The following is a 24264-nucleotide window of genomic DNA, read 5'->3' on the forward strand; positions in this document are numbered from 1 at the left end:
TATAGAAGTTAACTCACAAGGGTTTCCAAAGGCGAACCGAATTTCAGTTGACTCGAATCGCACGAGTCGCGAGGAAGCAAAACTAAATAACGCTAACCAAAAACCCTCAATACGTGAATATCGTTTGACTTCGCCTTAGGTAAATACAAATAGGAAATACAAAATACAACAAACTGAGTACCAACATTACTAACCCGAATGTTCGGGCAAGATTGTTCAAACAAATCGATCCGAAAGTGCTGGTGCCAAATTAGCCCCCAAATTGAGTTGCAATTTTCGCTGGCAATCAGAGTGATCAGAGAAACTAACACACAACACACGCATTTCTCGAATCCAAACACGCAGGCCCCGACACATAAAAACAAAACACCCAACCGACATAATGGCTGCCACCGATATCGCCGAGGAGGCCTTCCACTTGCGTCTGGGCTATCTAAAGCCGGAGACCCTGGAAATCGCCCGGGTGGAACTCCGGGAAACCGAGGAGGTCAAGGCGGAGGCCATCCTCAAGCTCCGGGAGCTGCTCAAGGCCACGCCCGAGCTGAACTACAAGGACGACGACGCCTTCCTCACAGTCTTCCTGCGCGCCTGCCACTTCTACCCCGAAGGAGCCCTCGAAAAGGTGCGTATCATGAATGCATTGTGATCCACGGATAGTGCTAAACTTAGTCAGGAATGCAGTCAGTTCACACTTTAACTTCTTACCTTCACCATCCATGTAGATTGATGATTAAGTTAACATTTTCCTATCCTTCTAACTATTTTTATAGACAATCACTTGATTTTTAATCATTTTTATGCCTAAGACATAATGCAATACACGCAGTGTTTATTAAAGACTTAGGCAAACGTTCAGTTCTATAATTCTTCATATTAAATAAGAGCTCACTTTCAAAGCCGATAATCATTCTTTAAAAACAGAGACCGTAGAAAAGAAAACAATTTAAAGAATATCCCAAATTGTAAAGCTATACCCAATTAACATTTATAATAATCGCTTTACCTTACACCTCATTTTAACATGCATCTGAACATTTAATCAAATCGCAGACATATACTATGTATATTATGAATTGAACGCCTTAGAAACACAATTCAATGGCTTTTGCTTATCAACGCCGGCAGCACAAGTGTCTCCGTATTTGTTTCAACACTGGAGGGATTATCAAATGTATAGAGCTATTCGAACAGGTCTTATCGCCAGCAAACATCACTCATCCAGAGCTATTGAAATGGGGTCTATAACCGAAGTTCAAACAAGTGCACTAGATAGTAAGGGAATAAAATATATGCATACGATCTCAAAGAAATTCCATTTGCGTCCAACTACAAGATCCAGATTGCATCAGCTAATAAGTAAAAAAGAACCTAAATATCTAACATCATAATTAAGCGGTTGCATAAAAACTTTCCCAGAAAGTGGCCAGCTCATTTATGGTCTAGGTAAAATAATATATGGGATATTGTAAAAGAAGCAACATGCGATCTCAAATACAACCCAACAACAAGATCGTTTTCCGTAACCGTCTGCTGATAACTTTTTGCTTTTGAACTCGCTGACCGGCAAAGAAACCCCTGATAAGCGTAGTCGATTTCGATTTCGATCCGATCGGATCCTCTTTATGCATGTAGAGTGTTCAATGACTTGTATAGTAGGAGAATGACTGAATCAGGCCATAAAAATCGAATGTTCGCCATTTTAAATTTATCATCATAGAAAGCCGCATAACTTATATGGACTTTTTATAGTTCTGGCCAATGGTCAAAACCTTATCAGTTATGGGTTCTAATCTAGCCATGTCACACTTGCCAATAGATGTAGCTATTGTACTACTTTCGTGAGAAGTAAGCGTCATCGGTTCAAAGATTTATAGAGGCAATTGCTCTGCTTATAATAGGTAGATAATCTCACTATCGAAGTTTTTCCTTAGCTTATAATGTGTACCCAATAAAACATCAATACCAATATCAAAGTTTTCCATAAGCTACACGAGTAGCATCCCAGGCACAATTAAGTTGACTAATTTGTAAATGAATTTCAGATGAAGACCACAGCCACCTTCCGCAAGGAGTACGCCTCCCTGGTCCGAGGACTCCTGGTGGAGCAAGTGAAGGAGAAATTCGTGAAGGGCAGTGTGATCAACGTGCTGAGGAACTGCGACCAGAAGGGTCGCCGTGTGCTGATCGTGAACTGTGGCAAACTCTGGGATCCCAGCGACATTACCAGCGATGAGATGTTCCGCATGCTCTACATGGTGCATCTGGCCGCCCAGCTGGAGGAGGAGACCCAGGTGAGGGGCGTGGTGTGCATCATGGACTTCGAGGGACTGTCGATGAAGCAGGTGAAGGCCCTGTCGCCGAGCTTCTCCAAGCGACTGCTCACATTCATCCAGGAGGCGATGCCCCTGCGCATGAAGGAGGTGCACTTCGTGAAGCAGCCCTTCATCTTCAACATGGTCTGGTCGCTCTTCAAGCCCTTCGTCAAACAGAAGCTGAACAGTAGGGTAAGTAAAAAAGAAGACTACCTTTAATAAGGAAGCACTTTGTCCTACTGCCCGCAAAAGTAGGCTATACTTTCTCTTTTAATTGGAAGAATTTACCTTAAGAGTTGCTTATGCATCTTGCGTGTGGTTCCTAATATCAGATCGCAGACTTAACCAAGAAGATACTCAACTTAACTAGATTACTTTAGAATTGTACTTACAACTACATGAAACTAAACAGTTGATAATTCCCCTTTTGAATGCTTTCTGCACTATTATAATTATAATATTCTTACTCATCGAATACTATCTCTACTCCTTCGACAGATGCACTTCCACGGCAGCGACATGAAGTCCTTGCAGAAGTTCCTCGACCCCTCCGTCCTGCCCGCCAACTACAAGGGTACTCTGCCCGCGATCGACTACGGTGGCGTGGAGTGGTTCCCCGCTCTGGAGAAGCAGGCCCAGTATGTGGCCGATTGGAGCCAGTTGGGCCCCGCCCAGTGGTGATTGTCCCATTTCAATACACCCCACTGACATTCGCATCCTACTGACATTAGCTTAACTTTATGCTTGTATATACTTTCAACATGTGTTTGCTTAGTTCGTAACATTTTGGCAATAAAAACTAGTTACATAATACCATAAACCACGGAAAAAATGTCTATAATCTTACGGCTGGTTGTTGAGAACCATAAAATCATGGGATGATAAACGTTAAATGGAATTTTGTTAGTTGCAAAATGGTTAGGTTATAGAAAGCTTAAAAACTAAAGCTCTAGAAATATAAAAGTTAGCAATTTTAAATTAACACAAAAATTATAGGCAGCCCAAAAAACTTTCTACTGGCACCTATCAGATAAGAAACTGTATGCCTCTTATCGTCGTTAAATTTAGACTGGGCAATCCCCCCCGTTATAATGAAAATAAAAGTCAATTTATTTAAGAATTGGCTAGTTCATGTGAGTGTTTTGGGTTTATTCAACGCGTCTTTGGACTTTCAACTACTTCCATCATGATCAACATATGCGAACAAAGCATACAAAACGTTTTTGCATATCAAACGGAAATTTACAGCTCGGTGAGTGGGTTAATTCGAATATCATTCAAGTATTTTGTGTACTCTTTCTACAATCATGGCAAAAAATGTGACCATCAGCATCATAACTACATCAAATATTACACAATTTAATTTCTATATATATATATAAGTGATAAAATGATGAGTTAAATCCAATTTTAAACTTTACATATGTAACACCGATTAGAATCCACACATCTACATATTGCATGACGACTGAAACTCCTCGCTTAAAGAGAGGATGCTAACATTGTTATCCTTTTTTTTTGTTTTCGTTGGAGTCTCTAAATGTGATGGGTCGTGCCTGTCCGCTTACAATACCATATTGGAAGGATCCTCCATGTAGTCGCGGAAGTGCTGCAGCCACCTGGCAGCAACAGCACCATCCACAACACGATGATCAGCGCTCAGGGTGACGGTCAGCACGTTCACCTCCTTGAAACTGCAACACAAAGATAGTATTAGTGTTGCTTTTACTTCTTCTCAATTGGAACTTACCCCTTGAGACTGTCCGGGTCCGCAACCAATTGTTTCGTTGTGGTGCCAATGGCAAGGATGCACGATTGAGGAGGGTTGATGACAGCGGCAAACTGGTTCACACCTGTGAAAAGATAAAATATTTATTAGCAGGTTCGACCCATATTTAATATATATATCTCTTACCGAACATGCCCAGATTGGACACCGAGATAGTGCCGCCCTGGAATTCGTGTGGCTGCAGTTTGTTGTCGCGTGCCTTGGCTGCCAGCGCCTTGACATCCTTAGAGATCTCGAGGACTCCCTTGCGGTCGGCATTGAAGACAATCGGGGTAATCAGACCCTTATCTGTGGAGACGGCCACCGAGACGTCGACGTCGTCGTACTGCCGAATAACTGTGTCCATCCAGGCGGAGTTCGCTTCGGGAACTTTAAGACTGGCGATGGCCACCGCCTTGATGATGAAGTCGTTCACAGAGACGCGGGCACCCTGCTTCTCGTACTTCTTGTTTACCTTCGCGCGGAACTTCAGGAGCTGCAATTTTTTAATTCAAATTAATTTGTATTTATTTAAATGCGAATATTTTAGAGATTACCCACCTTATCGACTTGGCACTGCACGGTGACGTAGTAGTGAGGCAGTTGGGTCTTGGACTCCAGCAGGCGTTTGGCAATCACTGCGCGCATGTTGGTCACCGGGATGTCCTCGTAGCGGGCTCCAGCTGCCTTAGGGGCCTTGGCAGGTGCAGCAGCAGCTGGCTTGGCTGCCGCTTTCTGGCCTGCAAGATCACCAGATTTAATTGAGCCATGGACTCCACTGCCCTTGCCTGCACACAAAAGCCGCGTATTAGTAATGTAACAATTGGACAAAGGGCGCTATGTGGAAGGTGGTATGTTTGGATAATGTAATTGGGTGTGATTGTCATTTGTAACGAATGATTATGATGATGGTTTTTAGTCAGGTGACGCATGCAGAGCGAAATGGGACAGGATATGTGTAAGAGTGGCATTAGTTCGGATTAAACAACCTTGTAGACGCAGCTGTTGTGCCTCGGCTAGTCGCTTGGCCATGGGACTGGCATACACACGGCCTGTACCTGCTGCAGCTGGAGCAGCGGCGGGAGCTGGTGGGGGCGCAGCGGCAGCTGGAGCTGCGGCGGGCGGTGGTGGTGGTGGGGCTGCTGCTGCGGGCGCTGGAGCTGCTGCCGGAGCAGCTGGTGGTGCGCCGGCCGCGTCGTCCTTGAAGTTTGCGAATGCAGCTACGCTGCCTTGGTCTGGCACGATAATGCACAGCAGCTGGCCAACGGGAACGTCCTTGGTGCCGCCCTGGATGAGAATCTTGGCCAGATAGCCCTCCTCGGGTGTCTCGAAGCCCATGGTGGCCTTGTCCGTCTCAATCTCGCACAGCAGGTCACCTAAAATCGAGGGTACCGTTAAATTGATCCTGGGACTCGGGTAATTAGGTATTGAGCATACGTACCTTCGTTGAGCTGGTCGCCCTCCTTCTTTTCCCAGCTGACAATCGATCCGCGCTCCATGGTGGGTGAAAGAGCAGGCAGTGGCACCCTAATGTGTTCCGGAAGGTTGGAATAGGCACGGGCGAAGTTGTAGCTCCATGCCACCGGAGACTGGCTAGTGGTAAGTTTCGACCTGTGTGACATGGAAAGAAAACTGGTTTAGTTTCAAGTTTAATTTTAAAAGTAGGTTGCACTGGCAATGCATAAGTATGCATTCATTGTGAAGCATCATTAAAGCGAATATCGCACTTGGAAACTGCATTTACTTCTTATTCTTATGACCTGTTGTATGACCTGTTAAATTTAATGAAAGCCTTTAGCATGGGTTAATTTATGGCCGCTTGATCAGCTGTTAGTTTGTTGTTGTTTACCTACCCACACTCGGGTACTATCTACACATTTAAGCGTTCAATTCGACCACTTGTCAGATGTAAACAATAGCCTCCGAAAAGAGTGACCCATTAAATCATTAAACGGAATTTTCCAGCTTATCAGCCAGCCGAAACACTATCACGCATCATGCGATATAGGAAAGCGTGTATTCGACCTTGGCCATAAACCAAATCAGCAGTGGAGCACGCACCACACACGCAAATCGCATAAGTATGCGTGTGTGCTTGTGTTTTTTTGGGGAATACGAGATGGATGCTAAATAGTTGGACACGGGACTGTCAATCATCGACCGCCCCAGCAGTTTGCCCCACAAAATCCCGCTGCAGTGGTACGCATTTTGCAATATTACACAACCATTTCTAACCTCAACGAAAGCGGGAAGATATGTGGGTAGATTGGGGGATTTTTACCTGATGCTCTGGAGATTCCGGGAGTTGATCAGCTGGGAGCTGAGGGCGCGCACCACCACATTTCCGGCAGATCGGCGGACATAGGTGGCGTTATTCGATCGCAGGAGCACGGAGCGAAGGGCCCCGAGTTCGTTTCGTGTTGTTGCAAGGGAGCGCAGCATATTCGTCCTTTATCGTTGATCAGCCCGGTTAATTCTAATCCCAATCCTGATGTGGCAACGCGCGTGGGTGTAATGGATCTAATGGCGGCGCGTCTTTCGGAATTTTGACGAACGAATCGAGTAGAAAAACGGCAAAGTCGAGTATTCACAAAATTATGCCGATAACCTTACGGAGGTCAGTGTGAACGCAGATGGAACGCCAAAAAATGCCCAATCGGTATTCAAAATACCGAAACATACTTTTGGAGCCTGATGAATTTATTTTTAAAAATGTTTTTACCAAAATTATTGACAGAGGTATCAAAACGTTTTGAATGGATATTCCCTTCTGATATTTTTCCACATGAACAACCAATTAAGTAATTTGTAGTTTCCTTCTACTTTTTCGCTGAAGTCTTATGCCATTTCCAATTCATATTTTTTGTCTTCAATGGATTTTTTTAATAAGTAACGGTTTTAAAAAGTTGTTTTAATTTTCCAATTGGATAGTTGGGTTCTCTGATGGTTACGTTGTGTTCGGTCACACTTTTTTCGTGAGAGTCAGCTTTTCGATAGTTTTTATGCAACTTGCACACTAGGCAAAATCTCCAAAAAAGCTTCCAAATATACAAAATATTCTTCCATGTAGCATATCATATCATAAATGGTTTTGTTGAATTACAATAAATAAAGAAATTAATTATGTAGAACTGTCATCAGTCTCACCGATTATATGCGCAAAGTTAAATGTCATTATAGATGATGGACGGTTTGTTATTATTTATTTCGGAGCACAAACAATCTATTTTTATACAAAAGCCCCACAACCTGTTTGGAAATTTGAGGAGGTTGTATTCAAAAGAATATAAATCTTAACGACTAAGTAAATAACACAATATATTGTATGATGTATTTCCTTAATTAAATTAAATATAACAATTTTTATTGTTCCCTTTCCAATTAAAGTAAAGTAAAACATACATACATATTGTAAGAAGAATTTTATTTGCAATAAACAGCACATTACGTTCGCTTTTTTTTTTATATAACCAGACAAAAAAGAGTACTTATATATTTTACTAATCTTTAATTTAGGTAATCGGTTAAACACTTGTATCGGTCGCTTTCGTATGCAAATCGCCTCATATTGAGTGTACTTCAACATGTGCCGGGTTACGGGCCACACCAGAGCACCTGATGAAGTACAATAGACATGGGAGACAGTTGATACACATGGGGTTTCTTTGGAGGACTCGCCTGCGAGAATTTGGCTTATTTATATATCGTGGAGTTGGAGATATATGTCTGGCACCACGCGCGCTACTTCAGGTACCTGACTGTATATACAAAACCAGCCCCGGTCACTGATTAGCGCGCAAGGTAGGAGACTCTGTTCAGTCGGGGGAACATCTTCGCATATAACGAGTAGGAGCTGTGGCTGGAGTTGAAGATGTAGATATAAAGCCAGGCCAAGCCCAGTCAGGTTTCTTTTTCACCATTTGCAGTTCTGAGACAGATGTTTAGCCGCCGCCTGGCAACAAAACTGCATCAGCGAATGGCGACCCCCTTCTGGGGAGGGGGGTCATGGGAGGCGACCTTGTGCCTGGTATTAGGTCTCCGCTTTAGGGTTAACGATCTCTGCGAGCTTTGTAGTTGTACGCGATGATGATGATGACGCCATGCGAATTTTATGCAATAACAATGCCAAAATTAGTCATATGAGAGCAGAAAACTGGAACCAGGGGCGTATCTATAGTTATCTTTGAGGGGTTTTCCAATCTATAGTCTTGTTCCACTCTTCAAAGTTCTGAAATTTGTGTGTTAATTTTGTTCGATTGTCAAGCGTTTTACCAACTCATTCAGGGGGTAGAATTGGCCCCCCGTTGCGCCTCTGGAGTGCTAATGACCACATAGGACGTGACGTCATCCGTCGGCGAATTATTACATTTCATTCAGCAAATTCTCTTTTTCTTGCGCTTCGTCCGGCAGACCCTTGATATTCTATATTTGAAACGCTGTAAAGAGACAAGCAAAGGAAATGAAAGCCAAAGAAGACGCAATAAAAGTGAGCATAAAAATGAAAAAAAAAAAAAAAAAAGAACCGGCGTTTTAAGCTCTCTCTCTCTCGTTCTCTTTCTCTGTTACTAACCGCAGCTACGTGCGTGATCGCTCACACACACACTCTCGCACATAGGCACACAATTCAGCTGAGACACACACGTGCCTTCTATACATTCGCGAATTCTCTCAAAGCTGTGTGGGTATTTAAATTTTTGCAAAAGTATTTTTTAACTACCTTTGCGCGACTGGCTTCTTTTTTTTTTACAACACGCCTCATAAACCTGCGATCGCGAACAGCTTTGGACTGTGAATAATGGCGAATTTCTGCGCTACAGACGGTTTTATATATGTACATATATTTTCGTATATATGTGCAGTACATAAATGAGCAGCCATTGCTTGGGTGGGGCATTCCTAACCTCAAAAAACCGACTGTCTTCGCTTGTGTATGTGTCTGTATGTCTGTGTGGGTGTCTCCTCGCTCTTCTCTACTTTTTTTTTTGCAGCAGCAAAAATGCTGCACATGCTTTTTCTAGCCAAGCTATCGTTTTTTGTTGTTGCCCTTAACCCTGAGCAATGAAGAAAGAAAAGAAATGGAAGTTTCTACTCAAAATTCGATCATACACTCACACACTCGCACAATGAGCTTTGCCTGGGTTAAAAAAAAAATCTAAAATTAATATTTGAGCGACAAAAAGTTCCCCAAAAAAGCTACGTCTGTATGGGTCGGTTATATGGAAATATGTAGAATCATGTGGTCACCGTTTGCGTCATTTTTTTCTCGTAGTGTAGCGAAAAAAAGCTGCCTTGTGATATCAAAATGCTAAAAATAAACCTCGCTCTTCTTTCTACCCATCTCTTTTCTGCGTTCTTTCACGTTCTTTAATTCCTGGTGGTAGAAAAACCCAGAAGCTCCAGAAACCACGTTGATGTATCGCTTTCTCTGTCGCTCGAATTTCACAATATGTTTCAGTTCCGTTTTGCGATTTTTCGTCTTTTTTTTTTGCGACTGAAAACTTCCGTTGCATTTTTCCTTGGCTTTGCCTCTCACACACGCACGCACCACAAACACACACGCACACCAACACGCGCGTTAACTATTTTTCTTTGAATATTTATTTTTCTCTAGTGGCTCGCTCTCTTTTCTCCCACGTTGCTGTCTCCCATTTGGTGCGAAACGAACGACTGTGCCAAAGCCCAGAAACTGTCTGGCCTTTTATTTTATATGGCCGGGCCGGGCCGATTCGATTCCGATTTTCCTGCCCACAGAGATAGAGATAAACCGAAAATCGGCAAAAGGCCAGAGTGGCGAATGCCAGGAAAGCTGCGAAGTGAGCGAACCGCGTTTGCCGGTTGTTGGCGATCAAATGCTCAATGTCTGCGGCAAATCAAGAGCCAAATGCGCGAATTTTATTCGCAGACGTCGGCGTCGGACGTCGCCGTCGGCAGTGGCAGCGACAGCGGCAGCAGTTTTTGTTGCCGTTTCTCTCGCACAGTGGCGCCGCCGCCGAAAAGGGGGCACTAAAAGGGGGCGACACTCCGCCGAGACGCTGCTGCTGCTGCTTCCTGCTTCCTCTTCCTCACCCACATGCACATGCACTCACACAGCCACGCGCAGGGGAAGTGCATTGGAAGCTACAGTGGGCACGTGGTACATTGTATTTATACCTAAAATGGTACTGCAATATAGAAATTTTTATTAAAATTGTGTGCTTTATATATTATTTAATACATTCTTTTTGCGAGTTTTAATTATTTTTAATAGGACTTTTAAATGTTTATAGGATTTTTGATTGCAGAAGCCAACTAATACCGAATATACACTGTATATACATTCCCCAGCTTTCATTCGAGTTCCTTTGTTATAAAACTGCACCACCATAAAACATACTGCAACAGAAAGCTGGGTACAGTGGGCTGGCAATTAAAAAAGTTGTAAAGGCATTATACAATAATTTAAGGTGATTATAACCGAAATGATCAGATTTACTAGGAATTGTCTTAATGGTCAGTGTCCCGTTTGAAGAGTTCTTGAAAATCTACATATATATTACCTTACCTCATGATGTTGTACGAATATGTTATCAACAACGACTAAGTAGGAATATTTATAGGTCTGACAAACTATTGTTTTGGTCACTCGTTGGATCCTAATCTTTCTCTTCTAGGAATTACATTACAGTTAGATTAGCTGGAAACAAAATTAGCTGTAGCAAAATTGTCTATACATATGTACATGGATTGCAAAAATGTTATTGATCTAATTTAAAGTCAGTATCACTTTTACATTGTCTTCTTAATCTTTCTCTAATATGTACATCAACTTACTAAATAAATAACTGACCAATAATGCTTAAAAAGTTTAGTTTGTTTCCATAAGTTTATTGAAGATCAACATACATATAAATATGTATGTAGTCTTGAAATTTATTTCTGTGCAGTCCGGATTACAGTAAGCATGTTTTTAAAGTAATGATTAATTGATTTGGTTTTGGGTTCACAGCTACCCATAACTGACCACTGTACTCCCCATCTCACTCTCTGGCTGCTGCTCTCTGCTCGACGCTCTGCAGCGCTGTTCCCGGTGCATGTGTATGCTTTTTGGGTGCACCCCACCAACCCCGCCCCCAAAACCAACCCGTCTGGTCTGCACACCTCTCGCCCCTCTCACCTGTCTCTCCCGGCGAAGCGACAATGTCAATGCGCTCGTCTCCTTTGTGTGTGTGTACATTTTGCGCTGCTACACGCACACACACAGTCCACTCCTTGACTCACCTCTCTTCCTTTCCTCTTCGGTTTCTCCATGATTCATCTAAATCTCAAGGCAAGTCTTTGATCGTAAACCGAGTATATTTTTCTTATCTTTTTAAGCTTTTTTTTCGTTTTGAGAATTTCACTATGTAACTTAAGAGTCTAAATACTACAATTCTTTGCTACCAACAAGTACAGACACATACACGTACATATGTTTACAATAGGCTGGCCTTAAGATCTACCAACAAATATTAAAAAGTTGAGATAAAACCTCCCTAAAAAACCATTCTCCAATTGTTGTAAGCCTCGATTCAAAAAGTATTTTACATTAAGGCATATATCGACTAAGATAAATGCAAATAATTATGATTTTAACAAGGTAATCAAGCCAAGATTGACGAGGAACGGAGATGTGGTTCTTCAGGAGTCCACCCAAAAATAAAATCGTTGAAATCAGGAATTCGGAGCCAAGGATTCGTCATCGTCGTCGGCGTCCGCAAAGCATGCCCGGGCATGCTTCCAACCACGTGGTTATGGAGATGAGCTCGGCTGGATATTGATGAAGGGCTGCCATCTCAAGCAGGAGTCGTCGATCTTGGGGAAGGTTCCTCTTCGCTTCACCCTCTCCTCGTACTCATCCAGCACGTCCTGTAAGAAGAAGCAAAGATCAGTTTTGGGTATTCCTTGGAGGTCACTTTAAGGACTTACCTGCTTTTTGAGCACTATATGCTTGCCCTTCCAGTACTTCATCATGCCCAGAGCTTGAAGGGTGCTCACAATGTCGTATGAGTATATCGCAGTTTCCTAAACAGGCATTATATTACATTTTGTATTTATAAAAATTTTTATCAATGTATGTAACTCACCTGCGAAACATCTTTGATGGCGATCGTGTTTCCCGATCGATTGCACAGGTAGTCCAGGAGCACATCCTTCCAGTATGAGCGGTACGAGATCAGGCCCAGATCGGATAGAGGTTTCTCAGGCGAGCCGATTTTTCCCTCCACGCGGGTCAGCAGATAGCCTGTAAGTAAGCCGGAAAAGATGCGGATGCGGGTTAAAAATAGACCCCAAGAAGTATGCTAAAGATAGAGGCGAAACGGAGTTTTTCGAGTTCCGGCGTATTATTTATGGTGACCAACTTTGGGCCCGCCCTCACCAGTGTGTGTGTGTGCGTTGGTGTGTGGGTGCTTAAGTGTGTTCGTGTTGTGTCTAGACAGGATTCCGTAAAGTATTCAAGGGGATCCGCGGGCAGGGGATCCACATTTAAGCAACGTTCTGGCGTACGTTCAACCCAACGACAGTGTCACCCCCGAAGGACCCACCCCAAGAAATTCACTCTGGATTCTAGAGCCGTCTGGCAGCAACAATTCCCGTCTCTAGATAACAACAACAACAACAGTAGAGAGAGGAGTGACGGCGGGGAGAAGCATCAGCAGCAACAGCAACAATGAGTGCAAGCTAAGTAAATTGACGAGGACGAGAGAGCGAGGACACAACACAAAATCCACTGAGGCAGGCTCGGGAAAAAAAACAGTTAGCAGAAGAAGAGGAGGCAAATAGGAGCAGAGCGAGAGAGGAGCACAGCACCATGCATGGGCGTAGTTAGCGTCAATTATTAATTCGCCTAAAAGCAGGCAATAGTTTTATCCGAAAGGTAGGTATTTATAAACTTAAATTATTTTGTATTTGTTGCAGTCAAGGCTATTTTCATTTCCAGGATAACTGATATTTTTGGAATTGTGCCCCCTTGCTGCACCCATGGTGCCAGCTGTGAAGCAACGGGAGAGAAAATGGAAGAGCAGGACTCACTCAATGGCAGACGGCAGACACAGCTGAGAAGGCAGACGGAAAAGGCGGGAATGATGGCAAAAGCATGGGGCAGGGGGAAGAATTCTGCTGACTGACGAGCGCAGGGTTGAACGCACACAAGCAAAAGTAAACGCAGCGCTTCGCTTTTTGCACGACCGAGCACAGTGGAACCATAGTAACAAAACAAGATGGATTAAGACTCTTTTGCAACTCTATTTATAAACAGAAGGACCGCTAGATAGCCCCAACTTTTAAATGACATGCATAATGTGTCTAAGTACCTCGGCTTAAACATACGTACTTTTGACCTTAAAATTAAAAGACTTCAAGTTGATCGTTTAGGAAGTATTGTTTTGGTCTCGGACCACTGTGCGCCGTATTTTATGCAGTTCGAGGCGCAGCCCCCTCGTCCTGCTCCTGATGCGACTTTTGGCCAGAAGAGGGCGTTTTCGGGTGGCACTTTGATTTCTTTGTGCCGCACTTCGTCTCGCTTCTTGCCCCCCTGCCCCTACTCCTTGCCATGATAAGTCCTGGCGCAGCGAGAGGGGAAAGCGGTGTTGGTGCGAACGAAAGGGGGAGTGTGGGTGAGAACGTCGAGACGACTTTATCGATCCATTCTGAATCGCACAGTCCAGCTCTCGCTCTCGCTCTTGCTCGCACTTGCACACTTGCCGCTGACGCAGCAACATTGTTGTTGCATAGCCACAGGCGCTGCGAACGAGCAGTAATGAGTTAAAGAATGAAAATTTACGCTAAATGTGCAAAAGGGGACGGCGACTTCAACTTTAACTCAAATTAGCAAGGCTCTAATTATTATTTCTATGCGTTTTTCTTGTTTTTTTATGCATCTAACAGAGTGTGGAAAGCAGTGAGTAATGAGCAGCGAGAGAGCGAAACAAAGAGAGAGAGTAACCGTTACTCGCTCTTTTGTGCTCGCCAAAGAGGACGACGCCCTTTCATTGTGACCTGTCCTGACCTTTGTTGTCTGCCGCCAACAGTTGTTGTTTTTGTTACTCTTCTGGTGTTGTTGTGTCTGCTAAAATTCATTACAGTCAAGCTTCTAAAAACAGACAGACAATATCGAATAGAACTCATTTTAGAACTTAATGTTTCTCAAAAAGTTTGGATTTTATAATACTTTCAGGGAACTAATCAGCTTAAAATGGATTTTTTACGTTCTAAACACATTTTTAAACACATTTTTTAACGCCAAGATTAAAGAGCAATTCTCCAAGTTAATAGGTTTGTTAACTTTCATAGCTTAACAGATTAAATGTGTACTATTATCATAGAAGATTCCCTTAAAGAATCCTTACTGTAATGGTTTTTTGTGGGTATGTCGCTCATGCGGGACTCCCAAAAGATAAAAGCAAACTTTAAGCCGCACGTTTCGTATATTTTTTGGCAACTTGGGTGAATTTTGTTTGTGGGTTTTTAGAAAGTTTCGTTAATTAATGCAGTAGGTGGCAACCCTTGTTCGGCCCCTGTAAACTTGGCCCCCTCATTTGCATTTTGCGTGCTGCATTTTGTACACCTGGATATACCGAAATGGTGTATGGCCGTACCGCTCTAACACACATGGCTAGATCTTTTCGATTTTCGGGGTACTGGTGGGTTAAGTTAACCCCTGTCTGTCTGCAAGTATTCCTGCCACCTGCCATGTGCAAAATAACCAATTCCAGTTAATAATGACGAAAATGATTTGCACGCCGTCCCGAGCGGCTCATACATACAACAAAATAATTTTAATGTGAGAAAATGTTATTTAAAAAATAAAATATATAATTGTGGGAGTAAGAAAAGTTTTCGTGCCCGCTTGTTTTCTTGGTCATGGTATCCAAATTTTAATGGAATCTTTAAAAAACAGTTTGAATCAAAAACTATTTAAAATATCAAGTAAGATCAGTTTAGTTCAAATAGCTCTTTTTAATAGTTTAATAGCTACGTTTCTAGTCGTAAGAAAGAAAATATATATTTTGCAAGTGGTTAAGTTTCTAAAGATAGTGATGGATCAAGATAGATTTTAGTCTGAAGCTTTCACCACTTATTATTACCCTAATAAACTATCATTTTATTTCACAAGAACTATAACTAGCTACCAAAGTAAGCCCCACAGTACAGTATAAACAATAAAACAACCAAGCCGTGCTCTGAAACAAAGCTCTTATTTAAAAGTAGAATTATACCAGATTTTCTTGAGATAGATTAGATTAATCAATTATTTTCCGTGCACCTCACTCGCTCTCTCCACATAACTTCCGCTCCCTCCTCTCTCTCTCTCTCACACTGGTTGACCATTACTCTTTTTGCCGGCCGGCACTTGGCTTTGTGTCTGTGGGCCTTCGCGTGTGTCTGTGTAAGGTCAATGTCGTTTCGCTCGCTCTTTCGTTCGTTCATTACCGCCCAACCCCCCTGACCACCTCAGCAACCTTCCACGTCCGTGGCATTGCATGTATTGACTTTACATAGACACAAATGCCGCCGCCTCTGCAAGCTTCGCTGTCGGCGTCGACGCCATTGCGAATGTAAATGTATGACTCAAGACTCTCTTTGTCTTTCCCCCCTTCCCCACCCTTCGGCTCTTTGATGGCTGGGTAATTCGTTTTCTCATAATTTTTTACTTAGCTACCTTTTTTTTTGGGGGGGCTGTGTGTGTTTTTATTGTCTAGTCTGTGGGCTTGGATTAATTTTAAACAATTTTCGTTGCAGCCGCTAAAAATTACTTATGCGATATGCAGTGCACCTGAGTGTGTGTGTCTACGTTTAATTGATGCAGAAATCGCATGTTCTGCACCTGGAGAAGAAGCAGAAGTGGAGGTAAAGGTGGGGGAAAACTGCAATTGGAAAGCTGAGCCAAAGTCTCCTTCATGTTTGGCTTTTCTCATGCAATGATGATTACATTTCACACACACCTGCACACCACACACACATACACACTTATGACTCAGCGGAGGAAGAAGGAGAAGGGGAACAAAGATTCAATAAAGCCAGCTAATTTTAGTGGCCAATATACTTTTCCACTAACAAGCCTCATTTAAGCCCAATTTCATTGGCATCCCAACCACTCCGTCCATCGTAAATGATATCATATGATTTTCAGGGTCACTTTGGTCTTCCAGTGAAAGAATTGCGCAGAAGAGACTACAGAAGAATTCGTCGTTTGAGGTTAATTATACTTTTAATCGGTTCACAATAAAGAAATATTTATAACTCCCACTTGTTTATAATACCCAAATATCACGGTGGTTTCTGAACAATATTACAACATAATTAAGAAAAATTGGTTTAAGTTTTGGCCTTTCTTGTGAAAAACTTCTTGGAAATTGAAATGGAAATGGATTAAGACTAAATCAACAAGAAATTATTCAAGTTATAATAAATAAATACTAGAAACCAATAAGAACAATTATTTCTTAGCTTAAGTCTGAAGTCATAATATCACAAGATAAAGTTAGTTGAAAGTTTAGTAAGATAAATCCAATGCATTTGATTGTCTACTTGATGTAAATTTAAATGCCTTTAGGAAAGTTGAAAAAAGCTAAGCAGGCAGATGTTTTTAACCATTTCAAATAGATATCTAAGTAGTTCTACTATCTAATAAGTGCAACAAGTGGCATTACCTTGAAATGCCTACTCAACTGTACCAAACTGTATAAACCATTTTTAAGATTTGAAAAAACTTACTGAAATCGATGAGCAATCTTCCATAACCTTTTCGCTGATATGGCGGCAATGTTAAGATACAGGACACATTGTAAAACGAGTTCTTCTCCTGCAGGAAAGGAATATGCTGCAAGTATAAAAAGAATTACTAATTAACAAATCAGAAATACAAATAAACCAATTATTTATGTGCGGTAATTTAAGGATTTCACTAATCCAGTGAAAAGTAAGCAAAGGTTAGCGCACATATTATTAAAATTGAATCAATTACCAAGATTCAAGAACAATGGCAGACGCTAATGGAGTGGGGAAAATGATGCTTGGGTTTGGGAAAAATCGACGAAAAGCGGTATGGGAAAAGCTTCAGAGTTGGGGGATCAGACAGACATTTTCCAGACAAAAGATGAGGGGAAATGGGGGGGGGCCCTTGCAAGTGGCAGAGATGATGGCAACATTTATCTGTCGCTTTTGGCTTTTTTCGGCAGTTCAATGACCAGCAAAATTAAATGAATCGATAGACAGCCAGCACCAGAGACAATCAGACAGAGATGGCTGCAGCCGCGGGAAAGAGATGGCCAAATTGGCGAGAGAACTGTGCGTAAATACATAAACATACGCACATACATAAACATATATATATATACATACATATGTAGCTGCTGCAGGAGCAGCACGAGGACTACGAGTCTGGGGATCGGGATATATACGCAAGACAGACTGACTCGTACATATGGATGGATATAGCCATGCCCACCCAGCCTCCCCCCTTCTCACGGTCATTGCCAAAAAAACAATCCCATGGAGACACACACAGTGCCAAAATCATTGAGATATTACAACATTTAAGTGGTTAAACAATATTTATAAACTTAATCCGAAGATTTAGAGGGAAGGTTAATTCTTCATCGGAAATAGAGTTTTCAAATAATAAGTTACAATATTTTTAGTGACTATGATATGCAGGTTGAATTACCCAATAACTTCTTAAGTTAAAGAACATTGTAAAAACACCTAAAAGTCATAAAAATTTCCACAGTTTTATTGCTGTGTGCTGGATCTGGAATATGGCAACAATTCGGAAATTCGTTTATGTACACTGCGGGTTTTTCATTTTGATTTTCCCTTTGTAGTACGCCTGCTTTTTGTTTTCTGAGGTCTGTCTATTTTTTTTCGTTTTTGCTCGTTTTTCCTTTGTCTGCCCTGATGTCTGGGAACGCAACCACATAGCAGAGGAGTCCCTGTTTTCCCAATCCGATCCACACCCCCCTCTCCGCCAACACCCCGAGATCCTTCACCCCGGATTTTCCTGGCCCAGCCCGGGCAATCGCAGCTTTGTGGAGCAGGCGCAGACGCAGAATCGGAATCGCAATCAGAAATTCCCGGACCCGGCCCAGAGGTGCACGACCTCAATCGTGTACCCAGCATCCGAGCATCAGAGCAACGGAGCAGCGTGCCCTGCCTGCCAATCCAACTCCCTACTCCAAGCCACGGTGTCTGGCTGCTGTCTGGACCCCGTTTCGGAGTCAGAGAGTTGGAGGTTAACTGCGGGACAAAGGATTGCCGAAAATTGGGTGCCACTCGAGTTTATACGCAGCCTAATTTGCATATGCAATGTCATGATTTTAGGATAAAGTTTTAATTTTACAAGCAATTTCTACTAAGTTAGTCACAGATACGATTTTAAAATATAAATTTATAAATTGTCAACGATTCAAACGAATATCCCAAGGCAGTTATTTATAATTCTGAACATTTCTTAGATAGTATTAAAAACGTTTCAATATCTGCGCTTAATTACATTCCTTAAACCTTTTAATGGATGTATATTTCGTCGCCTGGCAGTCAAGAAATTATGAATGTCCTAGCACGAGCGTAGTAAATATATGTAAACTATGTGTAGAAACTGCCAAATTCTGGCTGCCTCGGGATGCTGCGCCACAACTGCGAGGGTTCACAGAAGGATTTCCAAAGAGGGGCATCATCAGGAGCAGGAGCAGGAGCAGGAGATGGAGCAGGAGAATCGGGAGCAGAGCAAGAGGAGCTGCTGCAGCATTCAGCCAACGACATGCGCAATTTGTAACACAAACCCAGTCTCTGCCAGCGCCCAAAAACTTTCTGCATTCTGCAGTAAAACTGCAAACCGAAGGTGGGATCCCCAAAGCCCGTGAATGTAACGCCGGACCCGTATATTCCGTATTCCGTACTCCGTATATTCTGGGGGAGGTCAAGAAACCGTGGCTGCTTTTTAAAGCGAGGGGAAATGACTCTCTCGCTTTGCGCTTCATGCTTCTCTCTGTTTCTGTCTGTTGCTTATTTACCCGAAAACGTTGACAAAAAAATTAAATTGAAAAATCATCTGGTTTTCGGTGGGCATGGTCAAGGCAGAGCCACTGTGTCTCTGCATCTGAATACAGCCATACAACCATATAGTCTGGCTGTCGGTACATACGAGTATGTACCGTACATGGGCTGTGGCTGCTGTTTCAGAGTCTGGGCTTCTCTACCGGCTTCTACATTCCTCGCATCTCTATTCTGTCTCCAGACAAAATGGAATCATAAAACTGTAAAATGTTATTATTCAATTTTATGCTGGGGAATAACCATAAAAGTTTGGGAAAATTCTGGCGCACAATTGAGGCGTGACTATTCAAATTATAAGCAATTAGGAATCGAAATCATTAGAGTATTAACTTTTCTGTTTATGGTTTTCATTTGCTTAAGTATAAAGCGAAGCAGTAATGTTTGTAGCTTATTTCCTTAAGCCATGTTAAATATTCTACTCATTTTGCTTAAACATATAACTCTACTTAAAATGATACCCAATTTTAAATTAATAATTCAGTTACTAGTCTTAAACGCTTTTGGGCGTTGCATATGCATGCATATTAAAGTATTAATACATTTTAAACAGGTAAGGGAAACTGGATAATCAAAGTGGACATTTATATATTTCAGCTGCTGTTATACATCGTTAATTGTTTGTATTGGCATAATCGAATGCGAACAATTATCAAATAAAATATAAATTATAAATAAATACTTCACTTACCTTGCTGAAATAACCAACAATATGGCATCCATCCACATCCGCCAGCGTCATGATGTAGAAAAGGAAGGGCTCCACATCATAGTAGAGGGTTTTGTGATCCAGGAAGAACTTTGCCAGCAGGCACAGATGTTGACAGTATTGCTTATAACGCTTCCCGTCCACCTGCCACACCTGTAGTTTGCCCTTGCGGTATATCTCATCGCCCGGCGGATGCCGCCAGACGCATTTCTCGGCATGCCGCTTGATGCCCGTCTCTGATTTTTGGTAGCGCAGGCAGAACTCGCAGATATACATTTTGGGCAGGCGGGCAGCATCGTCCGGATAGGGGGATTGATACCAGACCTTCATCTTGTACTTGCCCATGCTGATATATCTGCCATACGAAACAGTTGTAATTGGATTGCCTTAAGTTTGTTATATTACCAAACACTTACTTTATTCCCTTTCCCACGGGCAGGTCCTTGAGTTCGTCTTCTATACTTTCGGAGGCTTGAGCTTGCGCTTCCCGGAACAATTGCAAATCATAGTCAGGCACCAGGCCCGACAGATTTGGTTCCCGATCCTCATCCGTAACGTCTTTCTCCAACTTAACCTGAAGGGTGATAGAGTAATAATGTAATTCTAATCTAAGTTCGTATAAGTTGTATCCTTACCTTCGAGTCTAAAAAATTATTATTCGCCGGCTTGAAGTTGGCCCTTGACTCGCGAATCTTGGCCAAAAACTCGCGCTGCTCGGGCGAGAGCGTCTTGAGATTGGTGTTTTGGTTACCCGGCGCTGTCACAATGTTGACGGGCATCTTCAGTCGCTGTTCGTTCCTCAGTTTTCTCTCATTGGCCCGCTCCTTGCACTCCGAGGCGGACATGTTGTGATAGATGGGACAGGCCTCGGGCAAAAAGTGCTTGTCCAAATTGCCACTCAGGTGGCCGGATGAATCGCAGCCCTCGATGGGGCACTTCTTTTCAGTCTGGGTAATAGGTGACACGGGTCGGGATTTAATGGAGCTCAGGACTCCACTGCTGATTCCCATGGGTTCCCTTTTCACCTTGCTTTTGGTGGAGTTCAGATTCGAGGGCGCTGGCTTTTTGGCGGCACTTTTCGAGATCATAATTTTGTCATCTTCTAGGTCGCCATCGGATTCCGAATCGGTGTCCTGTTTGGGCTGCTGCTTTGTCCTTCGCATGCTGAGTGAACGCGTGAGTTTCCTCATGGGATTGGCCTTGTCTTTTCGCTCTTCTTCGCTGTCGGAGTTTTGCATTTTTGCTGGACCGCTCCTCTTACCTATTGCAATAGAAAGTTAAAATTAAATTGACTCTGATTCTTGATTAACCCTGCCTACCTTTAGCTCCTCCTTTTACTGGCTGCGAGCTGTAGGAGTTGCTGGAATCAGTTCCCTCAGATTCGCTTCCAGAGCTTGATTCATCGCCTGAGTTGGAACCACTTTCGGAGCCCGAACTGCCGTCACTGCTGATCACCGGTCCTCCCCCGTTTTTCTTCGCCGGCGGCAGTTTTCCTCGAATTTGTTTGGGCCTCACCGTGCTGGCCATTTTGAGGGGAACCTTGCGGCCGTTCTTGACGATCTTCATCGAGTCATCCGTACTGTTGGACGAGGAGGAGAGCGAGGGTCGTTTGCCCTCGCCGTTCTCCAGTGATCGATTGGTGTTGTTGTTTGCTGATCGCTGGGGAGGATTGCTGGATTTGTTAGCTGGATTGCTGGGCTTGTTGACGGGCGCGGGTGGTTTCCTTCTGGCTGCAGAGGCGGCTACTGCCGCTGTTACTGTGGAACTGCCCATGGCACGAGAGTTCTTCTTGGCCGGCGGCGCCGAATCCTCATCCTCGTCATCGTCGCTGGAGAGTTTACTTTTGGGAGGATTGTTTACTTTTCTGCCGGCGGGCGCTACACTCGGCTTGGATTTCTCCTCCGCCGCCGAAGGAGCAGGCTTTCTTCTCTGTGCATTTCCGGAATTCGTTTGTTGTTGCGTTTGCGTCTGGGATTTGGCGGAGGAATTCGTGGATGGCTTCTCCTCCGGCGTCGCACTGCTGGAATCCGTGTCCGAGCTGCTGCCAGTCTCCGAACTGGTGGATCCGCTGGTGGAGGAGCTGCCCGACTCCGAGCTGCTGCTGCCGGACTCCAAGGCCATTTTTGTATCGCAGAACGTTTTCTAATATTTGTACACAAAAATGCCTGTTTTCTTGTATTGTTTTGATTAGAGTGACCAGAGGAAAGCAGTCGGAACTGGACGGAACTATCGGTTGAAAAGGGGCTAGAGATGCGCAATTAGTGCAGACAGGTATCGCATTCTAACGATAGTTTAGCTAGCAAAAGCTTAGTTCTTAGTCCAATTTTATTATGATATTATGTATATTTATTAGTAATACATCTACCGTTTAACATATTAATAAATTGTTTTTTTTTTTTTAAATTGGAGAAAATACAAAAAGTTTTTAAAAGGAGGTGAAAACAATTTTGATTTTACTTTTCTAAATTTTATTGCCATGTTTGATAAGAATTTTTTAAATTCAATTTACAGTCGCAGTTCTTTTAAATAAATGTAAAAGTTTTTTTCTTTATTTCTTGTTTTAATGACATTTGATGTTTTAATTAATAAAGCATTGCAAATGTTAGTGGTAATAAATTAAATAATCTTAAAGGGGAAGCAATTCTAATTTACGACGTGAGGCATCCAAAAATATTAACCCAAAGTAAAAAAAGTCTGATAACAGCAATCTTCGACGCATATTACTCATTTCAACAAATTTATTTACGGCGCCATAGCGATGAATATCTACGACAATTTATACGCATTATTTTGATTGCTTCAATTCTTAGTCATTTGTTTTATCAATATAATTATATTGCGTAAAATAATTCTTTCTGAATCAGCTTTCAAATACATTTTTTTTGATGAAGCATTCTCCAAATTTGTAACGTTCTTAAATGGTCCAATAACTCCCTTTAAAATGATATAAATAATAAAGAACTCTTAATATTTATGTCTTAATGGGATTATTTATTTATACATGTGTAAATTTAATACTTAATAATTAGACATTACTGTCCGATTGGCAAATGAAATGCATAAGGTCAGTGGTGCAGGATAGAACAATCATTACGTTTTCGTGTCCAAAAACGTAAGCGCAGTGCTGGGTGGGATTGTTATACTTGGGTTCATTTTTGCGCCACCTGAAGTAGGTGGCTCGTTTGCCGGAGGCCAGGGATATAAACTCGCCCTGTTTGGCCAGATCGTTGACTCCCAGCCAGTAGTTCGCCTTGTTCAATTGGCCCGCTATGGCATTGTACTCCTGCTCATTTTGGAAGGCTGCGAGGTGGCCGCCCATGTCAATGCACATCTGCTCGGCGGTCCTCCAGTTCACCACTAAATTGTGTTCGATGTAGAAATACCTTGATCCTATCTGTTGGTACCTCTGCAGCACGAGTTTCCTTTCGATCTCGGAGAGAGTCTTCTGAATGGCTGTCAACTGGCTTGCCGTGCTCTTCTGTCCATCTTTCAACTGACTACTTAGCGCTGACTGGTTGCCTTCTATGCCCTTCAGTCTTTGCTCAAGATCCTGGGGGATTGCCTTCGTAAGATTGCTCACAAGGAGTGCGTTATGGATTTCTATTTGAATTTGTGTCGCCGTCAACTGGTCTCCTATCTGATCCAGTTTCGCCACAGTTTCATTTAGTTTCACTTCGCAGGTTCCCCGATCCTGTTGCTCCTGCGAGAGATGATCGATGACCGGCTGCAGTGCGGACACACAGTATGCACTGCACTGGTTCGCAGGATCGGTTAACAGGCACACGTAGCCCCTGCCATCCTGGGCTTCGATCAAGGATCCGTAAGGATACAGCAAAGCAAATGCGCACAAAATAATTTTCGTGGACCCAAGCATTGTGGACAACCACTAAGGTGCGAACTTGATAATGAACTGATAGGAAAATGATTGTCGGACTTTTTAAAGACCGTGGAATAGGCTTGATAAGCATATTTGATCTTCTTATTAATATTGTCACAAGAAATTTGATGTGGTATAATAAGTTATCATTATTTTTAAAGCTTTGTCAATATAGTATAATAAACTAGTAAATTAGATATGAATGTCCACCACTCCTAACTTAATGACGTACTCCATTTCCGAAATGAACGCTACAGTCGAGTTGCTCGACTATCAGATACTCGTTACTGAGAGAGTGTGAGGTCTCCACAGATTCGGGAAATTAGAGTAATTTGAAGAAAATTAATACTATTTTCAAAAGAGGTCGTGACAATTCTGGGCATTCTTGTATTGCTTAACGGACAGACGGATGGACAAGGCCTGATAGTCTAGTGATCCTGTTACAAACTTATCCCATAGTCAAGTATACCCTTCTATACTAGTAACGTTTATAAAGATTAAAAAATAATCAGCACTCTTCTATTAATAT

At 42.6% G+C, this 24264-nt stretch overlaps 4 protein-coding genes across 7 annotated transcripts; 1 reads left to right on the forward strand and 3 right to left on the reverse strand.

Moving 5' to 3' along the window:
- On the forward strand, positions 1 to 3136 carry LOC120458289 (retinaldehyde-binding protein 1). The gene is made up of 4 exons (XM_039645887.2): positions 1 to 139; positions 346 to 622; positions 2043 to 2504; positions 2811 to 3136. The coding sequence occupies exons 2-4, from the start codon at positions 383 to 385 to the stop codon at positions 2991 to 2993; spliced, it is 885 nt and encodes a 294-aa protein (XP_039501821.1). The 5' UTR covers positions 1 to 139; positions 346 to 382; the 3' UTR covers positions 2994 to 3136.
- Positions 3137 to 3424: 288 nt separating this feature from the next.
- LOC120455999 (dihydrolipoyllysine-residue acetyltransferase component of pyruvate dehydrogenase complex, mitochondrial) lies at positions 3425 to 6755 on the reverse strand. 3 transcript variants are annotated; one of them, XM_044006882.1, is made up of 7 exons: positions 6362 to 6755; positions 5522 to 5691; positions 5070 to 5456; positions 4642 to 4820; positions 4228 to 4576; positions 4063 to 4165; positions 3425 to 4006 (listed from the first exon to the last, which is right to left on the reverse strand). In XM_044006882.1, exons 1-7 carry the CDS (start codon positions 6520 to 6522, stop codon positions 3877 to 3879), a joined length of 1479 nt encoding a protein of 492 aa, XP_043862817.1. In that variant the 5' UTR covers positions 6523 to 6755; the 3' UTR covers positions 3425 to 3876. The 3 variants fall into 3 exon arrangements, with proteins under 3 accessions (XP_043862817.1, XP_043862818.1, XP_039498493.1); XM_044006883.1 differs by having other exon boundaries at positions 5139 to 5456; positions 6362 to 6753; XM_039642559.2 differs by having other exon boundaries at positions 4642 to 4868; positions 6362 to 6752.
- A 4638-nt stretch (positions 6756 to 11393) lies between these two features.
- On the reverse strand, positions 11394 to 22060 carry LOC120455891 (histone acetyltransferase KAT7). Of its 2 annotated transcripts, XM_039642389.2 has the most exons (8): positions 21178 to 22059; positions 20494 to 21119; positions 20275 to 20432; positions 19841 to 20213; positions 16813 to 16918; positions 12183 to 12340; positions 12025 to 12120; positions 11394 to 11964 (listed from the first exon to the last, which is right to left on the reverse strand). In XM_039642389.2, exons 1-8 carry the CDS (start codon positions 21977 to 21979, stop codon positions 11848 to 11850), a joined length of 2436 nt encoding a protein of 811 aa, XP_039498323.1. In that variant the 5' UTR covers positions 21980 to 22059; the 3' UTR covers positions 11394 to 11847. The 2 variants fall into 2 exon arrangements, with proteins under 2 accessions (XP_039498323.1, XP_039498330.1); XM_039642396.2 differs by lacking the exons at positions 11394 to 11964; positions 12025 to 12120; positions 12183 to 12340; positions 16813 to 16918 and adding an exon at positions 18694 to 19352 and having other exon boundaries at positions 21178 to 22060.
- Positions 22061 to 22828: 768 nt separating this feature from the next.
- LOC120458791 (accessory gland protein Acp29AB) lies at positions 22829 to 23770 on the reverse strand. The gene has a single exon (XM_039646575.2). The coding sequence runs from the start codon at positions 23730 to 23732 to the stop codon at positions 22884 to 22886; it is 849 nt and encodes a 282-aa protein (XP_039502509.1). The 5' UTR covers positions 23733 to 23770; the 3' UTR covers positions 22829 to 22883.
- Between the last annotated feature and the right edge of the window lie 494 nt (positions 23771 to 24264).

This window comes from Drosophila santomea, chromosome 2L, assembly GCF_016746245.2.
Source record: "Drosophila santomea strain STO CAGO 1482 chromosome 2L, Prin_Dsan_1.1, whole genome shotgun sequence".
Taxonomy (NCBI): Eukaryota; Metazoa; Arthropoda; class Insecta; order Diptera; family Drosophilidae; genus Drosophila; species Drosophila santomea.